This window comes from Stigmatopora argus, chromosome 3, assembly GCF_051989625.1.
Source record: "Stigmatopora argus isolate UIUO_Sarg chromosome 3, RoL_Sarg_1.0, whole genome shotgun sequence".
NCBI lineage: Eukaryota > Metazoa > Chordata > Actinopteri > Syngnathiformes > Syngnathidae > Stigmatopora > Stigmatopora argus.
Window position 1 is genome coordinate 10851606 of NC_135389.1, and position 16673 is coordinate 10868278.

Consider the following 16673-nt stretch of genomic DNA (forward strand, 5'->3'; position numbering starts at 1 on the left):
TGCTAGAAGTGTACATGATAACTTTGTTTGAAAAGTTCTATGCTTAGACTGAAAAATGACTACAAACTACAAAATGAAAAGAGGAAAAAAATCCCATTTAAATAAAATCAGTCTAATGTTTATATGAGGTCTTTCTCTCTTTTGAAAATATTTAATTGGGAATAATTGAATTAGCTCCATAGTTATCTAGCAATTGATTTCTTTGTATTTATTTAAGTGAATCCAGGAAGGATAATTTAACCAATGAGGTTTCTGCTAATCATCTGTTTACACTTGTAACACACCATATTTGTGAATAGGTGTCGTGTTGTTTGATTGGAAGGAAATCCTTTGTGGAATAGTTTGGAGACCCCCTGTTCTACCCTCTACCAGCTTTCAAATTATCCCAATAATGAACAATTTGAATTAGGACATTGAATAATCTGTCTTCAAATTACATGTTTAAACTGTACTTGTCACAACAAAACACACCGTTTTTTCCCCGGGTCCAAAATTGCATAGCTGCTCACCAACAAATCGCTGGGTTTATTTTATTGTCTTTGAAAGGAATAGTGGTGATAAAACCTTAAGCACATGTTCTTGCCAACATTTCAATTCAAGTCACATTTGGAGGTGTCGATTGTTTAAAAACACCAGGAAAATGTTTACGTCCACGCGAAAGATTGAATCAGAGGCGACGGTCCTCGGCCTATGAAAAAGATTTATTCCTATTCACTTTCAGTTGCCTTCTATTCAAACACGTTCGTTCCTGATTCTCTTTCACCACGTCGTCACCACGCCTTCACTGAGTGCCTCAATGAACACAACCGAGATCTTTATTGACAGTACACGGCAGAACATGGAAACAGCGGGTCAATCCGTTTAGCCCAAGGGCCGATACACCAATTCACCAATTTGTCAGTGTTAGTTTGAGAGAGAAAAGCAGCTAATCTCTCCTCTCTGCTCTCTATTGATCACACACTTAGACTCCACTTCTCTGTCTAAACACTATTGATTCTCCCTCTCTCTCAATCTCATTCGCTCTCCCTCTTTGCTCCCTGCACATCCCACCGCTTTCAACACACTCTTCACGTGGCACCGCCGAATGAGTCACACACTGCTCAAACAATCGGGCATATTTTACTGTCAACAATCAAGACAATGAGTGATTCCTTTATCGTGAATTCCAGAGTTTTTGCTACACGGGAGTCTCAACTCTGGAGCTCCCTGCTGTGCATATTCAAAAGGCTGTGCACCGTCTCATTAAAATCAATCCCTTTGCAGAGTTGATGATTAAAAATTCACCGCTTGTTACCGCTTCTGCTGCCTTTTGTTTTTTTTTCGGTTTTTTTGCAGCCTCACATCACAGGGGTGCACTTGAAAAAAAAGATGAAGGTGGTGATTCAAATGAAAACAAGGTTGGTGGTTTGATCACATTTAGCTCATGGGGACTCGGGTCATTCATCTTTTTTTGGTGTGTGTCGGTGTGTGTACATGGAAATAAAGTGGTTAAGGGATTGTCCAAGTAATCCAATGACTCTGTTATGTTAATGAAAGGGGGAACGGAGAGGGCAATTCATCACTTGTGAATGCTGTGAGTCTTTCTCATAATGAACAAGAAATACAAAGTGGTGTGTGGCGATAGACAGAAACCGGTTGCCTGACCTTTGGGATTTTAGCGCCTCTTAGCGGTCATGTTAGTTCATTACAACTCACAAATTGAAGTTACAAAACAAGTTGCGTAACCACGCTCATCAGCTGTTTGGTAACGCCGGTGTGCGTTACGATTGAACACACGATTTCCAATCGAAGATGCCTCAAAGTGGAGAAGAAGGCGGGTTGGCAATGGTGAGAAGCCTCCTGAGGGAAGTGTTGACGGGTCGGGAGGATCCAGAGGGGTTCTTCGCGATGTGCCTGTCCATCCTCGGGCACCAGGAGACACGTGCCCGCTTTCTGACCGTCATCCAGCCTCTGTCTTCGGCCAACCGCGCCCTGTATTCTACCCTCGTCTCCATCTACAATGAATATTTTGACAAGGTTAGTATTGTTAAGTCGAGGGGGGATTTAAAATGAACTTTTCTTTACGTTTGACTGAAAAGTACAATGTCGTATGTCAATAACTTTGTAGTATACTCGATTTGATTTGAAGGCGGCTGATTGGTTAGCGCGTCGGCCTCAGATTGGGGGACCTGGGTTCAAATTGTCCACCTGTGTGGAGTTTGCATGTTCTGTGGGTTTTCTCCGGGTACTCCGGTTTCCTCCCACATTCCAAAGACATGCATGGTAGGCTGATTTGACACTCTAAATTGCCCCCAGGTATGAGTGTGAGCGTGAATGGTTGTTTGTCTCCTTGTGTGCCCTGCAATTGGCTGACCACCAATTCCAAGTATCCCCCGTCTCTGGCCCGAATTTAGCTGGGATGGGCTCCAGCACCCCCCGCGACCCTAGTGAGGATAAAGCAGTTCAGAAAATTAGGTGAGATGTTGTTTCTCACACGTGCACGTGGTTGTTTGTTGTATTATGCTATTACACAGGTGTCAAACTCAAGGTTAGAATTGCAAATTGTTGACACTGTCAAAAATTGTGTGGATATTAAAATATTTTTTTGTGAGGGAGTAACTAATTCCCTACAAATATTGAGTGATTGTTGAAAAAAACATTTTGCTGGCTTCTAATTTTAAAACCAGAACTTTATAACCACCTGTATTTCTTTCATGACAGGCTGAAGTTGACGAGTTTGAACTCGCAGTAACTATGTCTCTACTTAAAACACAAGACCACACAAGAACGCCAGTACATACATCTAATGGGTTATACTCCAAAGTACTACAAAATGGAACCCCAGAGTTTGACTGCAAAGAAGAAGCACTTCTGGACTCATCTTTGAGTATATGTCAGACTGTTCTCACCGAGGAAAACATGGCTACGAAATCCGAAGTGAAAGAAAAACAGCCTGAGGAGAGAAAGCATTCCAAAAGCAGACGGCAGCGTCGGAAAGTGGCAGCCCAGCATGTTGTTGGATTGCCACGTTCACCATCGGGGGCAGCGCCTGTACTGCTCTGGGTCCGCAGGGACTTAAGGCTGTGTGACAATCCTGCTCTCGTCAGCTCACTGGAGGCAGGTGCCCCCGTCATACCAGTCTTCATCTGGAGTCCTAAAGAGGAAGAGGGACCTGGGATGACTGTGGCCATGGGAGGAGCTTGTAAGTTGGTCATGTCTACATCTGGCCAATCTCATTATTTAAATTTGGGCTCAAATCAATTTTCACCATGACGTCACATATACTATACTTCCGGATATCAAAATCAGATTTGAGCCATGGTTCTAAGCATCGACTGTAAAAATGAACTGGATAAGACCCAGGTGACATCACCCATAGACATAGCTGTGTCTGTCCACTGATTTTGTTTATTCCCTTTTGACAGGTAAATACTGGCTTCATCAAGCGCTTTCCTCCTTTCGTTCATCTCTGGAGCGTATCGGTAGCCATCTTGTCTTCCTAGAGGCAAACCTCGTCAGATCCACAACTTTGCTAATACTCAAAGCCCTGTTGAAAGAAACCGGAGCCCGAACAGTACTGGCTAACGCCATCTATGAGCCTTGGCTGAAGGAACGGGATGACGAGTTGATGTCAACACTGAAAAAAGATGGGATCCAATGCAAGATGTTCCACTCGTACTGCACCACAGACCCTTACTCGGTCAGCACAGAAGGTGTCGGACTCAGAGGTAAGCCTCCCATCATTTTGAAAATAACCAACAACAACAGGGAATATAGAATACAAAATCAGAAGGCACCTTCTCTTTGGCTCATCTATTATCTCAGTTCAGACATGTATACATCTAACTTGTGAAGTCAAGTGGCAAAAAAGAAATGTGACGCCCTCTTATTAAAAGTTTACAACATTGGTATTATGGGCGTGTTTATAAATCCAGCATACAAAAAATAAACATGATTGAAACTCATTCTGTTTGGTAGGAATTGGATCCGTGTCTCATTTTATGAGCTGCTGCAGACAGAACCCAGCAGGCACTGGACTTGGGGCTGCACTGGAAGCGCCTGTCTCTCTTCCTGCACCTTCCAGTTGGCCTCAGGGTATCCCTTTGGACGCATTGGGCTTGGCAACCATGCCCCGAAGGAAAGACGGCACCACGGTTAGTCATCAAAGAGTAACAACGGATCAGTCCGTGTCAAAATTCAGCCAATTATTATCTTTGGCTTTCAGATTGACTGGGCAGCAAACATTCGCAAGTCGTGGGATTTCAGTGAAGAAGGAGCTCATGCCAGGCTAGAAGCCTTTCTGCATGACGGTAAGGGACAATGCACACAGACACCTAAGGCGCAATATGATTCCTGAAGTAAATGTCCAAGTTCAAGTGAATTTGATTTTAAATTGAAGCACAATAGACATTCTAAACATCTCTGCATTTAGAACATGAAAAATGCATACCGTGCACACCTTGCAAAGAATAGGACCAATTTAAATCTAATAAACATTTTACTTACACGTGAGATTCAGACACCCCTCCCGCTTGATAGTGATTGAAATTTATAACAACTCCCTCAGCTCCCAATTAAGCCTTAACTAGGCCTATGTGGTGCTCACAGCTTTCCAATTTTCTAGGCGTATTCTTTGTATTACTGTATTTACGTATATTCAGTACAATGCAGTAGAGAGATATTTTTATTATGAAAATTCATGCTACAGTTTTTCTGGGGGATTGTTTGGTAGGCTAGAGCCTAGTAATGACATTTCCATTCATTTAGTTGGAAAATGTTTATTTGTAATCTGAGCTATTTGAGTTAGTCGCATGGCAACAAACCACATGTTAATGTAAGTCAAGTTACCACTGTTCTTTTTGGAATAATATTACGAATGCAACACAATGACGTCTGATGCCAGTTTTCTGTCTTTAACAACTTCCAGTTCCAAATTCAGTTACTATACGTCCACACAAACTGTGTACTTACTCCAACGTGACTTGTTACTAACTTTATCCTGTTCACTTCCCAGGTGTGTACAGATACGACAAAGAGTCAGGCAGGGCAGATGCCCCCAACACCAGCACTCTATCACCTTACCTTCACTTTGGTCAACTCAGCCCTCGCTGGCTTCTTTGGGACGCCAAGGCGGCTCGCTGCCGACCTCCAAAATTCCAACGGAAACTGGCGTGGAGAGATTTGGCGTACTGGCAGCTCACATTGTTTCCTGACCTTCCCTGGGAATCTATCAGGCCCCCATACAAGGTTGGCAAATAAAAGTCAATTCCAGTGTGTCGCTGTCCAGTGTTAAAATAGAAAATCTCACAGATTGACTAGAACTGATTCATTCAGCAAAGTAACAAAGTTGGCCTACAATTATTGCTTTCATGCCTTGAATTTCATCAAAAATGTTTAAATAAGTATATATAAATAGGAGTGTCTACATGCGGAATCTAAATGTACAGACTGTTCGATTATTTTTAGGTACTGCGCTGGAGCAGCAATGGCAGTCATCTCAAGGCTTGGCAGCGAGGCCGAACAGGCTACCCTCTGGTGGACGCAGCCATGAGACAGTTGTGGCTGACGGGTTGGATGAACAACTACACCAGACACGTGGTGGCATCTTTCCTCATAGCGTACCTCCATCTGCCATGGCAAGAGGGCTACCGCTGGTTCCAGGTGAGTCGTGCAAATCAACATTTGGGTTTCAGTCTAAACAGTACTGAAATTTCATACTTGTGCGTAGGACACACTTGTGGACGCCGACGTTGCCATCGACGCCATGATGTGGCAGAATGGCGGCATGTGTGGTCTGGATCATTGGAACTTTGTCATGCATCCAGTCGACGCTGCCATGACGTGTGATCCGTATGGAAGCTATGTCAGGAAATGGTGTCCTGAACTTACAGAGCTGCCTGATGAGCTTATTCACAAACCTTGGAAATGCCCGGCATCCGTGCTCCGACGTGCTGGTAAGATCTTCTTGCTGTGCAATAATGTTACAGTACCTTAATATGTTCATTCTTATTAAGGTTTCCTAGTTTCTCCAACGTTGTCTCACAAAGCAAAGTTATTATCTTGATGATGGTTTGTAACGAGAAAAATTGTTTTGCTTTTGAAAACTGGTTGTCTGAGTCAACCATCCCTATTGTAAATGCATGCTTTATTGTCATTCATTGCCATTGAGAATCACCAGAAATGTGCAACAATGTTCTGTAATGAAGGTGCAATATCATAACATTTTCAGAGTTTCCAGCTGCATTACATATCAGTCCGGCTATAATGTTTCTCCTTAGAAAGGTAAACTTTGTCTCACTGTCTGTCTTTATTTAGGCGTGGTGTTGGGCCAAACATACCCAGACAGGATAGTTACTGACCTGGAGGAGAGGCGAACTCGCTCTCTTCAGGACGTCGCCCTGGTACGAAGTCAACATGGAGAATACGTGGACAAACGCACTGGTTGCGATTTGGTGCCTATGCCGCCCCGCCTTGTCTCTGAGGCCCTGGGCTCAGCTCACACTCCTGAAAGCAAGCGTTTCCTCCTTCCTGTCATCACACGCATGGAATTTAAGTACCAGATGGACGACCCAGACGCAGACGGCGCCGACAACCCGTACAATGCTGTCCTCAAGGGGTACGTCAGCCGCAAGAGAGACGAAACCGTGGCGTTCCTCAATGAGCGAGACTTTGCTGCCAGTGTCATGCACGAAGGAGCCCAACGGAAAGAGCGTCTGGAGAGAGATCATCGCCGCATGGAGGGCCTCCCGCTGCGGGAGGGCCCGTTGCGTGGAACAAACAGACGCCCAACAAACACAAAGGACCGCTTCTCCATTGTACCGGGTGGGGCTGTTCTCAGTACACACAGGTGATCCAGAGCCACAATCACCTTTTTGCCTCTTTGAATAAATTTTGTGGAAAATATAACTGTTCAACATTTTTTCTTCCTCTTCCTCTGAGTCCCTGAGTGAGTTATCTAACACACACCTATAAACCCTATCTCTGTTTATAATACACATTGAACCTGAAGGCGTCTTATTCTTTTTAGTGAATCAAGCAAGAATGATCGTTGCTCATTTATCTTATGTACCGTTCATCCTGGCAAGGGCTGGCGTAGGCAGGGTGCAACTGGAATCGGTTGCTAGGCAGTCATAGGGCACAAAGAGATGAACAACCATTTACTCATGATCACCCAAGCAGTTATTGTGTTATGATAACTAGTCAGCCTGTGGGCCTTACTTGCAAATGATGGTATTGTATAATCCTACTGCAAATTTAATTTTGATCAATATTCTTGAGCTAAAATGATGGGTCACATTGTAATATAAATGAAACGTAACATACAGGATCTGGTATCAAGCGAAACAATAACTAGATTGAAGTTGTTTTGTAACCTAAGCATTTTATGGATTTCTAAATGATTTCCTAACTTGTACCATTATTGTAATTTCTCTCAAATTGTCTTTGTACATATATTAGGGTAGAATTTGAGGAACATTTCTAAAGTAGATATTTGCCTGATATCGCTGGGTGACGTCACCCTAATTCCAGCTCCAAAGATGGCTTTGCAAGATGGCCGACATTTTCTTACGCTGGCGTTACCGCCCTTATACATCTAGAACTGTATACGATATCTATATATCTTTAGTTCCGGTTAACGTCATGTGACCAACTACTTCCGCCTCTTCTTCTCCACTACGCACGTCGGACACGATGGTACTAATGAGGACGTTTACATTTATTTTTAAATCCAAATAGATATTAAAAGGTTAAACTGCAATAATTCAACAACTAACACTCCAAGGTACAATCAGTGAGATACAAATTTCGCTTTCTACTTGTCTTTTAGCGTTGTCAAAGTGCCTTCACGTGCATTTTACTATAATTGACGCTCATTGTTTTTAATATTCCGCATGATAATTTTTACTGCCTGTCTGGTTATTATGATGAGAATTACAACTAATGATTGGGGAATTGCTATAAATTATACGATTAAATGCTTATCCACAATTTTCTAATGCAGACAATGTGTGGTCGTCTTGAAGATATGATGAAATTATGCTGTGAGTTATCAGCTGATCAGCAGATCCAGACCACAGTAAAGGGTTCAGGCAAGGGGGCTGCGGCAGCTGGAGGTCTGGCATTTGCTGGAGGCTTGATGGGGGGTCCTCTTGGTATTGCAGTCGGTAAGCAACACTTGAATGTTTTACCTAATATTTGTTATAATACATTTGCATTATAAAAACCCAATATTTCAATATTTCCCCAGGTGGTGCTGTCGGAGGACTTCTGGGCTGTTGGCTGACCAGCGGCCAGTTCAAACCTCTTCCGCAGGTCATCATGGAGTTCAGTCCTCATCAGCAACAGCAACTATATGCAGACCTGGTCGCCATCCTTGGGGACATCCAATGGAGTGATTTGGCACAGTTAACGGCGCTGGTCATGAGCAACAGTAGTCTCAAGCAGCAGCTCACAGCAGCCCTCCTAGGCTACGTCTCCAAAGAGCTCCATGCAAAAGTGCACTATGTGGATTAGCAAGTTGGAATTTGCTTGCTTCTCATTGTGTGAGATGGACATGATTTTTTTATAAATTATTTGGATCTAAATTAAGTTTTGGCATTTCTTTGTTGACACTGGTGCATGTAACTCCAGTTAACACAAATTATATATTTAGCTTTTACACCAGAAGACTCATGGGGTGCTGGAGCCTATTCCAGCTAACTATGGACAGGAGGTCAAGTACAACCTCAACTGACTGATAGCCAATTACAGACTACAAATAAACTTTCACAATCAAAGCTAAAGAGAATTTAGAGGAGGGGTGGGCAAACTATTCCACAAAGGGAACAGTTTTTTTTCCAACCCCATGAGGTCATTTTCATCAATTTAGGGTCCTACAAGTACAATAAGTTGATTAGTCAGGTGCTTTTTGTTGCTGCAGAAATGTCACTGGTTAAACAGCCTGAACTGGATCAGTTGGAACAAAAACCTGCACCCACAGTGGCCCACGAAGACTGCTTTGCCCACCACCCCTGATTTAGAGCTAACTTTTGTAAAATCTATATTACAGAGTAAGGCAAAAAAAACTTTTATTATGAGAGGATGAAAAACAATTGGCAATAGTTTAGGAAACAGATTTTTATTGACAATTAAATAGACCATTTTCACCTCCACCTTATACAGAGAACCATCTTTGAAGTATACTACAGAAGGGGATAGATTGGTAAAATAGGCTAGCACTCTAATAGTTAGCCCACCACGACGGTGTCGTCATCTGCGAACTCGTAGTAGGGTACTTCCAGGTTAAGGGGAGCCGGCCCTTTTCTAATTCTTCCAGAGGCATCGTAGTGAGATCCGTGGCAAGGACAATAGTAGCCACCGAAGTCACCCGCGTTGGCAATGGGCACGCATCCCAGGTGGGTGCACACGCCCAGGACAATCATCCAGCTGGGGTTGACCACTCGATCCTTGTCGTGCTGAGGATCACGGAGCTCGGCGAGGTTCACAGCCTCCTCCGCTGCAATTTCCTTTTCCGTACGATGGCGGACAAACAGGGGTTTCCCTCTCCACTTGAAGGTCATATTTTTGCCCTCGGGAATTTCGGAGAGCTTGACCTCAATTTTGGACAAGGCCAGGACATCGGCCGAGGCGCTCATGGATGAGACGAACTGGCTGACCACCGTTTTGGCCGCATAGACACCGACGACAGTGGTGGCCCCCGTTAACAAGTAGGAGAAGGCCTTCCTCGACTCGCTGCTGTCCTGGGAGGACTTGTTGGGGTCGGTGACTTCAGGGCGTCGGTAATCTGTGAAGTCGGGGATCTTGATGTCTGTGTGAGCCAGTCGGATTCCTCCAGGAGCTACAATGGGATTATCATATAAATGGTCAGACTCAACACATACTAGGTCATTTGAATATACTCATTAAAACAAAATATACACCCACCCACATGCAACCATTTTATTAGGCTTAAATGCAGGTTGTGCCCGTGTGCTGTTCTATTCATTTCCTTCTCCTTTTTGTCTATTTATATATAGCATGTTTTGTATTATAAAGTATATTGGATATTATATGGTATTGTTTGCATGTGATTGGAGCTTTTCCGACTTGGCATAGTTTATTCCCCACTTGATACCTGGGTTAGGCCGCACCCTTTCTTTACAAGATTGTCCTTGAGTGCGTGCTTGTTTTTTTCCGGTTAATAAATTTAAATTAAGAAAACCCATCAAAAATGATTTTAAAAAAAATTATATTAGGGGCGAGTCGGGAGTACGCGAATCCAGGATATTAACCGGGGTGACCTATCAACTAAAAAGGTTATCGATCCAGGAGAAAAAAATATTTGTTAGTGGGTTACAACTCAAAATATTAACAGTAGTATTTAGAATGAAATAGTTGTAAAGACAATCGGACGCTGACGTTTTATTTATCATACTGTCAACCGAGAGACGGCCCTCATCTTAGTCGTATCTTACCAGTAAAGGGCACCAACTCCTTGGCTCCAGTTGCTGCAACACATTTGACGGATTGCTTTGTCGCCCGCAACACTGGGGCAAGAGCCCCAAAACGACCAGTGAAGGTAATCATTTTCGCTCGAATTGATGAATCTTTTACCCCGTAGTTGGGGACACGACCTTGCGTGATCAAATCTTACGTGTACCACTGTCTCTACGACAGCAGAAACGCATACCCTTTGGAAAGTTCCGCCTTGAAATATGCCTAATCGGCAAATTGATTTTAATCTTGTAAAACTTGCACAGCCTTACGCTTAAAATGTGAATATACATTTCACAATTTAAAAAAGACCAAATATTCATATATTGCTTTTTTTTTTTAAAGAACGTTTTTATAGACAGGCACATATCCAAGGCAACCATAATCGTGATGTAAACAAGGGTCCTCAACACACACACAAAATAATGGAAGTTGGGCTGCATAATGGTAACATAAGCGATAAAGCAAAGAGGGAAAAATGAAATTTCCAAAGAGAAAGTTGTTTCTTCTCATTATCATTGCCTATGTAGCGTTTTCTCTTTACGCTGCATACAATGTGTTCTTTAGTTCGAAAATCATCTCCCGCGTTCACAGGGTGGAGAAGAAAGAATCGGGACCCTCTGGTAATTTCCATTCACATCACATCAAAATAAAACACAAACGCTCTATTTTAGTAACTGTGTAGACACAGTAAGTTCTCGATTGCATCTATAGGTGTGATTTAATTTTTTTGCAGGAGGTATTCGAAATGGTGGTGGTGCTCTATTCATGGGACATGAGTGGAATCCGTGGGAGGATGAACAGGTGGAATACAACTCCGAAATAAACAAAAAAAGAGAGGCCTTTAAACAACATATGGCACAAATTGAAAAGAACAAACCCACAAGGTATAAGGTCCAAATCTGGGGTAAAGCAGCCATAGGTGAGTCATGTTTGATAATTGTATAATTTCCAATTATACCCTGAAGGACCAGTATATCCACATTGTTGCTATTTTGCTTTTTAAATCTCTCATTATAAAACCTTCTTTCTTTCAACAAGGACTTTATCTTTGGGAACATATATTGGAGGGACCTCTCAATCCTACAGACAAGATAGCACAATGGAGAGAGGGTGAGCTCCAGTCAAGTAAAATTGACTTCAGGTTAGTAGGTACCAAGTCTGATATATATATTTCAAATGTTGCGAAAATACACAAACCACAACCAAACCATTCATTCATTTCCTTCTCCATCTTTAGTTTCTACACAGGCCCTGCTGTAGTCCAGGGTCACGTACCCCTGGGCATGAACAGCCTGGTTCTGGTCTTGAACGGTCGTGAGGAGCAGAAAGTGGTATACTCTACGCGTTGGTTGGAGCACGTCCAAACTTTGGTCCAATCCCACACTGTTTCTCATGTCGCTGTGGTCCTGTTGGGCAATGAGCACTGCAACAATAACTGGATTGGGCCATACCTTAAGAGAAACGGTGGATTTGTGAACCTGCTCTTTTTAGTCTACGACAGCCCTTGGGTCAATGACAGAGATGTCTTCCAATGGCCCCTTGGTGTTGCCACGTAAATTCTTTCGTTTACATTATTCAATCTGGTCCATTTTTTACAGTAAATATAATAAGACATATGCAATGCTTTTGAAGTAACACATAGCCATCATACTAATGATACTTACAGATACAGGCAGTTTCCATTGGTTCGGCCCAATCCTGAGATGATCACCTCCAGCCGTCCATTCCTGTGCAACTTCCTTGGTACTGTTTACAAAAATTCTTCGAGGGAAACACTCATGCAGGTTCTCAAACATTCAGGCCTAGATAAGGAGTGCATCAGCTCTGCTAGGGAGAAGTAAGTAATTATGTCATGCAAGAGTAATAGCGCAAAAAAAGTTTTCAACTACCATCATTAATACAGTTCTGTATTGACAGTAACCCATTGTTTTTATAGAACAAATTAGCACAAAGCAATGCAATGTGCTTTACTTTACATTAAAATCAACAAGATTACAACAAAAAAATCAATTAAGAAATAGAAATAAAAACACAAATATAAGATTCAAAGCAGGATGACTGCTTAAAGCGTAAACAATTATAAAAGGAAACAGCACCATTCGTTTTATATTTCAACCGCAAGGGCATGGTATAGTAAAATATAGTGGTTTTTAGCCCTGATTTTAAGAATTAACCCTTTGAGCAGATTGTTTGTCAGCTCTTACCCTATATACCCTTTGACCATGAACTAATTCTCTGCTTCTGTTCTGCAAGATGGCTCCCCCAAGAGACAACGGACAGTCTGAAGCGATATCAAAGCGCCCTGTCCCAGAGTGAGCTCACCCTCTGTCCCGTCGGCATCAACACAGAAAGCTACCGCATCTACGAGGCATGCTCTTACGGCTCAGTGCCGGTGGTGGAAGACGTACTCACGCCTAGGACGTGCGCGGCTGGGCCCAGCTCGCCATTGCGCCTCCTCAAAGCAGCCGGAGCGCCCTTCATCTATATTAGTGATTGGCGGGAGCTTCCCACAATTTTGGAGGGGGAGAGAGGAATGAGCCAGGAGCAGAGGGTAGACCGGAGGAGAAGGTTGCTGGAATGGTACGCCACGTTCCGTCAGCAAATGAGGGAAAGATTTACTGAGGTCATAGAGGAGAACTTTTTCAAAAGCGTCTGATTGGATTGCTTAAAAGGTCAGACCTGAAAGATTTTTGGTCACAATATTTCAATCTGAAAATTCGGAGAACTCTGATAAAAACAGAAAAAATGACACCACAGTGATACATCAGGTATACACGAAAGCAGATAGAATCAAATGCAAGTGTATAGGATGATGGGTATTACTGATGTCATAAGGGAGAATGTGAATCTGGGATAGATGCATTTGATTGGCTAAAGCACTACTGCCATTTATAAATTGTGTGCCTGCACTAAGTTTATCCACTTCCCGTAAATACTAGCTTTTATTTACTATGTTTTACGCCACTCTTACATACCAAGAATATTCTTTTTTTTAAGCAAGCTCTTTTTTCTGCTGTACATAAAGGTGTTGTTTGTTCCTTTAGACATGAACAAATGTGACAGTGATTTAATTTATTGTGGGAAATGAAATGTAATTGCCTTTTTGTATCGTGAACATGGTGATTATCAGCGTTCTGTGCATTTTTTTGTAATATTTATGTATTTTGTGGGAGCCTTTTATTTGTTGTTTGTGTTTAAAGCTTTGAAGGTGCTTCAATGTGCAGTCATGTAGGATTTAAGGGAAATAGGATGCCTTTGCATGCTGATATTCATGATTAATTTTTATGTTTGTATGAATTATTAAAACGACCACAACAATATAAACCAAACATTTACCTATATATATATATATATATATATATATATATATATATATACATATATATATATATATATTTTTGATATTGCATGTTTAAATATTTTTAGTCCCTTTGTCGCCCTGCCGCATGTGTGAATGAAAGATATTGGTGACCCTTTTTTTTCCAGCAGATGGCGCTCGGTTCAATTTTGAAAAAAATGTTTTATAAATCAACAGCTTGCTCTGAATACACTATCGGAGTTGTTTACAAAAAATGGCAGCAAAATCATACATTATTATCCACTAATAGATACACGTTTCTACCTCCCTAGTGGCAATGTTGTGCAAGTGTTTAGATAGTAAATTGTGACGAATGCCTCATTAGTGTGTCCTGTACTAGTTTTTATATGCTGTAATAAAGTTCGGTCTTCAGGAAAATATATTTAATTTATTTTATACTCTCAGATCGGGTGTGTGTACGTGTGTGTGTGTCCTTTCCTTCCTTCCTCCCTCCCTCCTGCCTGGCTATTCTGCTGCAGTCGGCCAGCCTACTTGCCTGCCTCTATCCCGAGCTTGCCTGGACCTAAGCGGGTGAAAAAGGCGCCCGGTATCTCATTCCGAACCTCTAAAATCGGATATACACGCCACCCCAAGTCGACTTTATTCCAACCGGACTGGCACTACTTTTCTACGCGGGCTAACTGCGGATGATGCTGCCCTACAGAGCCCCTGAAAACTTGCACGATTTGGTGGGGGGTTTGTTTGGTTTCCCGTGGTTGCGAGAGGACGATCGCCGAGTTGTGCCGATCTGTCTGTCGGGATAGGATTGCGCATCGCCTAACCCGCTAAGAAGGAAGATTATCAATGAAGAAGTAAGCGTTTTCTCCTGGGAGCTTAATCACTTGGTCGCCAGCACGTTCCTCGTCCACTTTTGGGATGAGTCCCCCTTTGTAACCACTTGAAACTGCGATATTTTGAGCGACAAGCGGCCAAAAGATGTCTTCACCGAGGTTCAAAAAGGATAAAGAAATAATCGCGGACTACGAAAGTCAAGTGAAAGGTAAGGAGTCGCTGGAATATCTCGTTTAAACGGGGAAGGAAGACTGGAAAACGACAGGACTGGCTAGTGCTGCTAGTGAGTTAAAAAGTTTGGAATGTGTGACCTCCACGAGTGCTTTGTGGACAGACATATGATTAGTAGCCGGTGTTACGGATATCAGGTAACGTTTATAAAAGCGTTTTGAATGAGCAAACCTTCGCAAAAGGAACCCGATCAGCAGTGGAAACGTCAACTTTCCCACTCACCAAAGCCTCTTTCGTAGGCCGAAGCAGCATTGTGATCTAAAAAGAAAAATGTTCGCATGTTGGGGCAGAACACCTGTATGATAATGCCATGTATTTTCTCAGGGCAGTTCAGAGAAGTTGCTGCTTCTCTGTTTACTATTGCTGCATAAATCCCAAACCTGCATGCTTTTAGGAACATGTGTGCACGGATGCCATTGTAAACCCTCTGAGTAAGTATGACTTAATGTCAAATACAAATAGACTGACACACACACAGGAAAGAGCCATTAGCCTACTCCAGAGTAGTAGTCATGGAGATTTGGCAAGATGCCCTGTTGATTTCAGCCTGTTGCATACCACAAAACCACATACAGTGGAACACAATCCTGTCTGGATCACTGGACAACCTCTAATTTGTATTTCGAAACAATTATAACCATCGGAAATGATAGAAATAGATGCTGTTCCAGGGTAAAATGAGCAGCATTCTAAAACTTTTCTTTAAGTGTGCAACTATATTCCATCTTCCGTGCAGTTTATCCTCAACCGGGCTTACATATTTAATTCTTTTCGTTTTAAGATAAGTCAGTCTTAAGACTTTTCATGTCTTTCACAACCTTTGTGCTGAAAGTAAAGCCTGGCCCCATATATCAACTTACAGACTGCCATTGGAATCTGTGGCTGTCCAATTCATTTCAAATAGAAGGACTGGCAGTAAATTCTGCATCTCAGTACTATGTGCAGCACTAGCGCATAATAGCTGCCAGCCTCTCCCAGTCAAAATGGATTGGACAATGGCAGCCAATGAGTTAAGCCTTATAATGCAAGTACTCTATCTCGTCACATTATTAGTGTTTAATATTTATTCATTTTCTGTACTGCTTATCCTTACAAGGTTCGTGGGGGGTGCTGGAGCTCCCAGCTGACTTCGGGCACCAGGCGGAGGACACCCTGAATTGTTGGCCAGCAAATCGCAGGGCACAAGGAGACAGACCACCGTTCACGCTCACAGTCATACCTAGGGGCTATTTAGAGTGTTCAACCAGCCTACATACATGTTTGGGGAATGTGGGAGAAGACCAATGTACCTGGAGAAAACCCACAAGCTCGGGAAGAACATGCAAACTCCAGACAGGGAAGACCGACCTGGGATCGAACCCTCGACCCCAGACCTGTCAGGGCGACGTGCTGACCACTTTCTGCCGTGTTTAATATGCTGCAAAAATAAAAAAAATAGAGATGAAGCAAAAAATATAGCCAGGTTATTTTTCTTTGCTGCTTGTAAAACTGAGCATTCAATTGATGTGATGACAGCTTGCATGATAGCATACAAATTAATACAAATTATTTGTCCTCAGGGGCTTTTGACTTCAGAGGTTCAACAGTACGGAGTGCTCTTATTTATATTTTAAGCCAATTCGGGATGTATCTTGCTTGCATACTGCCCATAGTTGGCTGGGATAGGCTAAGTACTCGCACGACCCTCATGAGGATAAGCGGAACAGAAGATGAATTAATCTGTGAACACAAGTATCAACTCTTTTTATGAATCCCCTACGGACAATCTGTGAGTAAGTGTTTTTGTTTTATTGATGCCGCAATTCAATTCACTTCTAGTGCCAAGGCTTGGCATGGG

The 16673-nt window shown here is 42.5% G+C and overlaps 5 protein-coding genes and 1 long non-coding RNA gene across 13 annotated transcripts in view; 4 read left to right on the top strand and 2 right to left on the bottom strand.

Annotated features, from left to right (window-relative positions):
- Window positions 1-313: 313 nt before the first annotated feature.
- On the top strand, window positions 314-6879 carry LOC144071024 (deoxyribodipyrimidine photo-lyase). Its single transcript, XM_077595697.1, has 9 exons — window positions 314-2016; window positions 2701-3181; window positions 3405-3707; window positions 3958-4133; window positions 4205-4289; window positions 4994-5226; window positions 5446-5640; window positions 5708-5933; window positions 6295-6879. The coding sequence occupies exons 1-9, from the start codon at window positions 1792-1794 to the stop codon at window positions 6828-6830; spliced, it is 2460 nt and encodes an 819-aa protein (XP_077451823.1). The 5' UTR covers window positions 314-1791; the 3' UTR covers window positions 6831-6879.
- Window positions 6880-7616: 737 nt separating this feature from the next.
- On the top strand, window positions 7617-8564 carry LOC144071336 (protein C19orf12 homolog). Of its 2 annotated transcripts, none has more exons than XM_077596336.1 (3): window positions 7617-7762; window positions 7982-8144; window positions 8228-8564. In XM_077596336.1, exons 2-3 carry the CDS (start codon window positions 7985-7987, stop codon window positions 8491-8493), a joined length of 426 nt encoding a protein of 141 aa, XP_077452462.1. In that variant the 5' UTR covers window positions 7617-7762; window positions 7982-7984; the 3' UTR covers window positions 8494-8564. The 2 variants fall into 2 exon arrangements, with proteins under 2 accessions (XP_077452462.1, XP_077452461.1); XM_077596335.1 differs by having other exon boundaries at window positions 7617-7674.
- Window positions 8565-9081: 517 nt separating this feature from the next.
- uqcrfs1 (ubiquinol-cytochrome c reductase, Rieske iron-sulfur polypeptide 1) lies at window positions 9082-10648 on the bottom strand. Its single transcript, XM_077596331.1, has 2 exons — window positions 10434-10648; window positions 9082-9817 (listed from the first exon to the last, which is right to left on the bottom strand). Exons 1-2 carry the CDS (start codon window positions 10543-10545, stop codon window positions 9207-9209), a joined length of 723 nt encoding a protein of 240 aa, XP_077452457.1. The 5' UTR covers window positions 10546-10648; the 3' UTR covers window positions 9082-9206.
- Window positions 10649-10849: 201 nt separating this feature from the next.
- On the top strand, window positions 10850-14193 carry rxylt1 (ribitol xylosyltransferase 1). Of its 2 annotated transcripts, none has more exons than XM_077596327.1 (6): window positions 10850-11075; window positions 11189-11374; window positions 11494-11596; window positions 11693-12007; window positions 12122-12292; window positions 12709-14193. In XM_077596327.1, the coding sequence occupies exons 1-6, from the start codon at window positions 10931-10933 to the stop codon at window positions 13109-13111; spliced, it is 1323 nt and encodes a 440-aa protein (XP_077452453.1). In that variant the 5' UTR covers window positions 10850-10930; the 3' UTR covers window positions 13112-14193. The 2 variants fall into 2 exon arrangements, with proteins under 2 accessions (XP_077452453.1, XP_077452454.1); XM_077596328.1 differs by having other exon boundaries at window positions 11192-11374.
- LOC144071337 (uncharacterized) lies at window positions 11670-13736 on the bottom strand. 2 transcript variants are annotated; one of them, XR_013299613.1, is made up of 2 exons: window positions 12120-13736; window positions 11670-11861 (listed from the first exon to the last, which is right to left on the bottom strand). It is a non-coding gene; the product is annotated as an uncharacterized LOC144071337 (long non-coding RNA). The 2 variants fall into 2 exon arrangements; XR_013299612.1 differs by having other exon boundaries at window positions 11670-11906.
- Window positions 14194-14260: 67 nt separating the features above from the next.
- The window catches only part of srgap1a (SLIT-ROBO Rho GTPase activating protein 1a), a 41831-nt gene continuing 39418 nt past the window's right edge, over window positions 14261-16673 (top strand). For 2 of the 5 annotated variants that reach the window (XM_077596320.1, XM_077596323.1), the window contains exon 1: window positions 14265-14813. In XM_077596320.1, the coding sequence (XP_077452446.1) occupies window positions 14750-14813 (64 nt within the window). In that variant the 5' untranslated portion in view covers window positions 14265-14749. Of the gene's footprint in view, window positions 14814-16673 lie in introns of all 5 variants that reach the window. The other 3 variants (XR_013299611.1, XM_077596321.1, XM_077596322.1) reach the window with 3 other exon arrangements.

Excerpts from the sequence above, each read along its gene's own strand:
- LOC144071024 (XM_077595697.1), top strand. The coding sequence starts at position 1,792 with ATGCCTCAAAGTGGAGAAGAAGGCGGGTTGGCAATGGTGAGAAGCCTC. Across the intron at positions 2,017-2,700 it reads ACAATGAATATTTTGACAAG|GCTGAAGTTGACGAGTTTGA; the intron begins GTTAGTATTGTT and ends CTTTCATGACAG. Across the intron at positions 4,134-4,204 it reads GAAGGAAAGACGGCACCACG|ATTGACTGGGCAGCAAACAT; the intron begins GTTAGTCATCAA and ends TTTGGCTTTCAG.
- rxylt1 (XM_077596327.1), top strand. The coding sequence starts at position 10,931 with ATGAAATTTCCAAAGAGAAAGTTGTTTCTTCTCATTATCATTGCCTAT. Across the intron at positions 11,076-11,188 it reads GAAAGAATCGGGACCCTCTG|GAGGTATTCGAAATGGTGGT; the intron begins GTAATTTCCATT and ends ATTTTTTTGCAG. Across the intron at positions 12,293-12,708 it reads ATCAGCTCTGCTAGGGAGAA|ATGGCTCCCCCAAGAGACAA; the intron begins GTAAGTAATTAT and ends CTGTTCTGCAAG.
- uqcrfs1 (XM_077596331.1), bottom strand. The coding sequence starts at position 10,545 with ATGATTACCTTCACTGGTCGTTTTGGGGCTCTTGCCCCAGTGTTGCGG. Across the intron at positions 9,818-10,433 it reads GGAGTTGGTGCCCTTTACTG|CTCCTGGAGGAATCCGACTG; the intron begins GTAAGATACGAC and ends ATCCCATTGTAG.
- LOC144071336 (XM_077596335.1), top strand. Across the intron at positions 8,145-8,227 it reads TCCTCTTGGTATTGCAGTCG|GTGGTGCTGTCGGAGGACTT; the intron begins GTAAGCAACACT and ends ATATTTCCCCAG.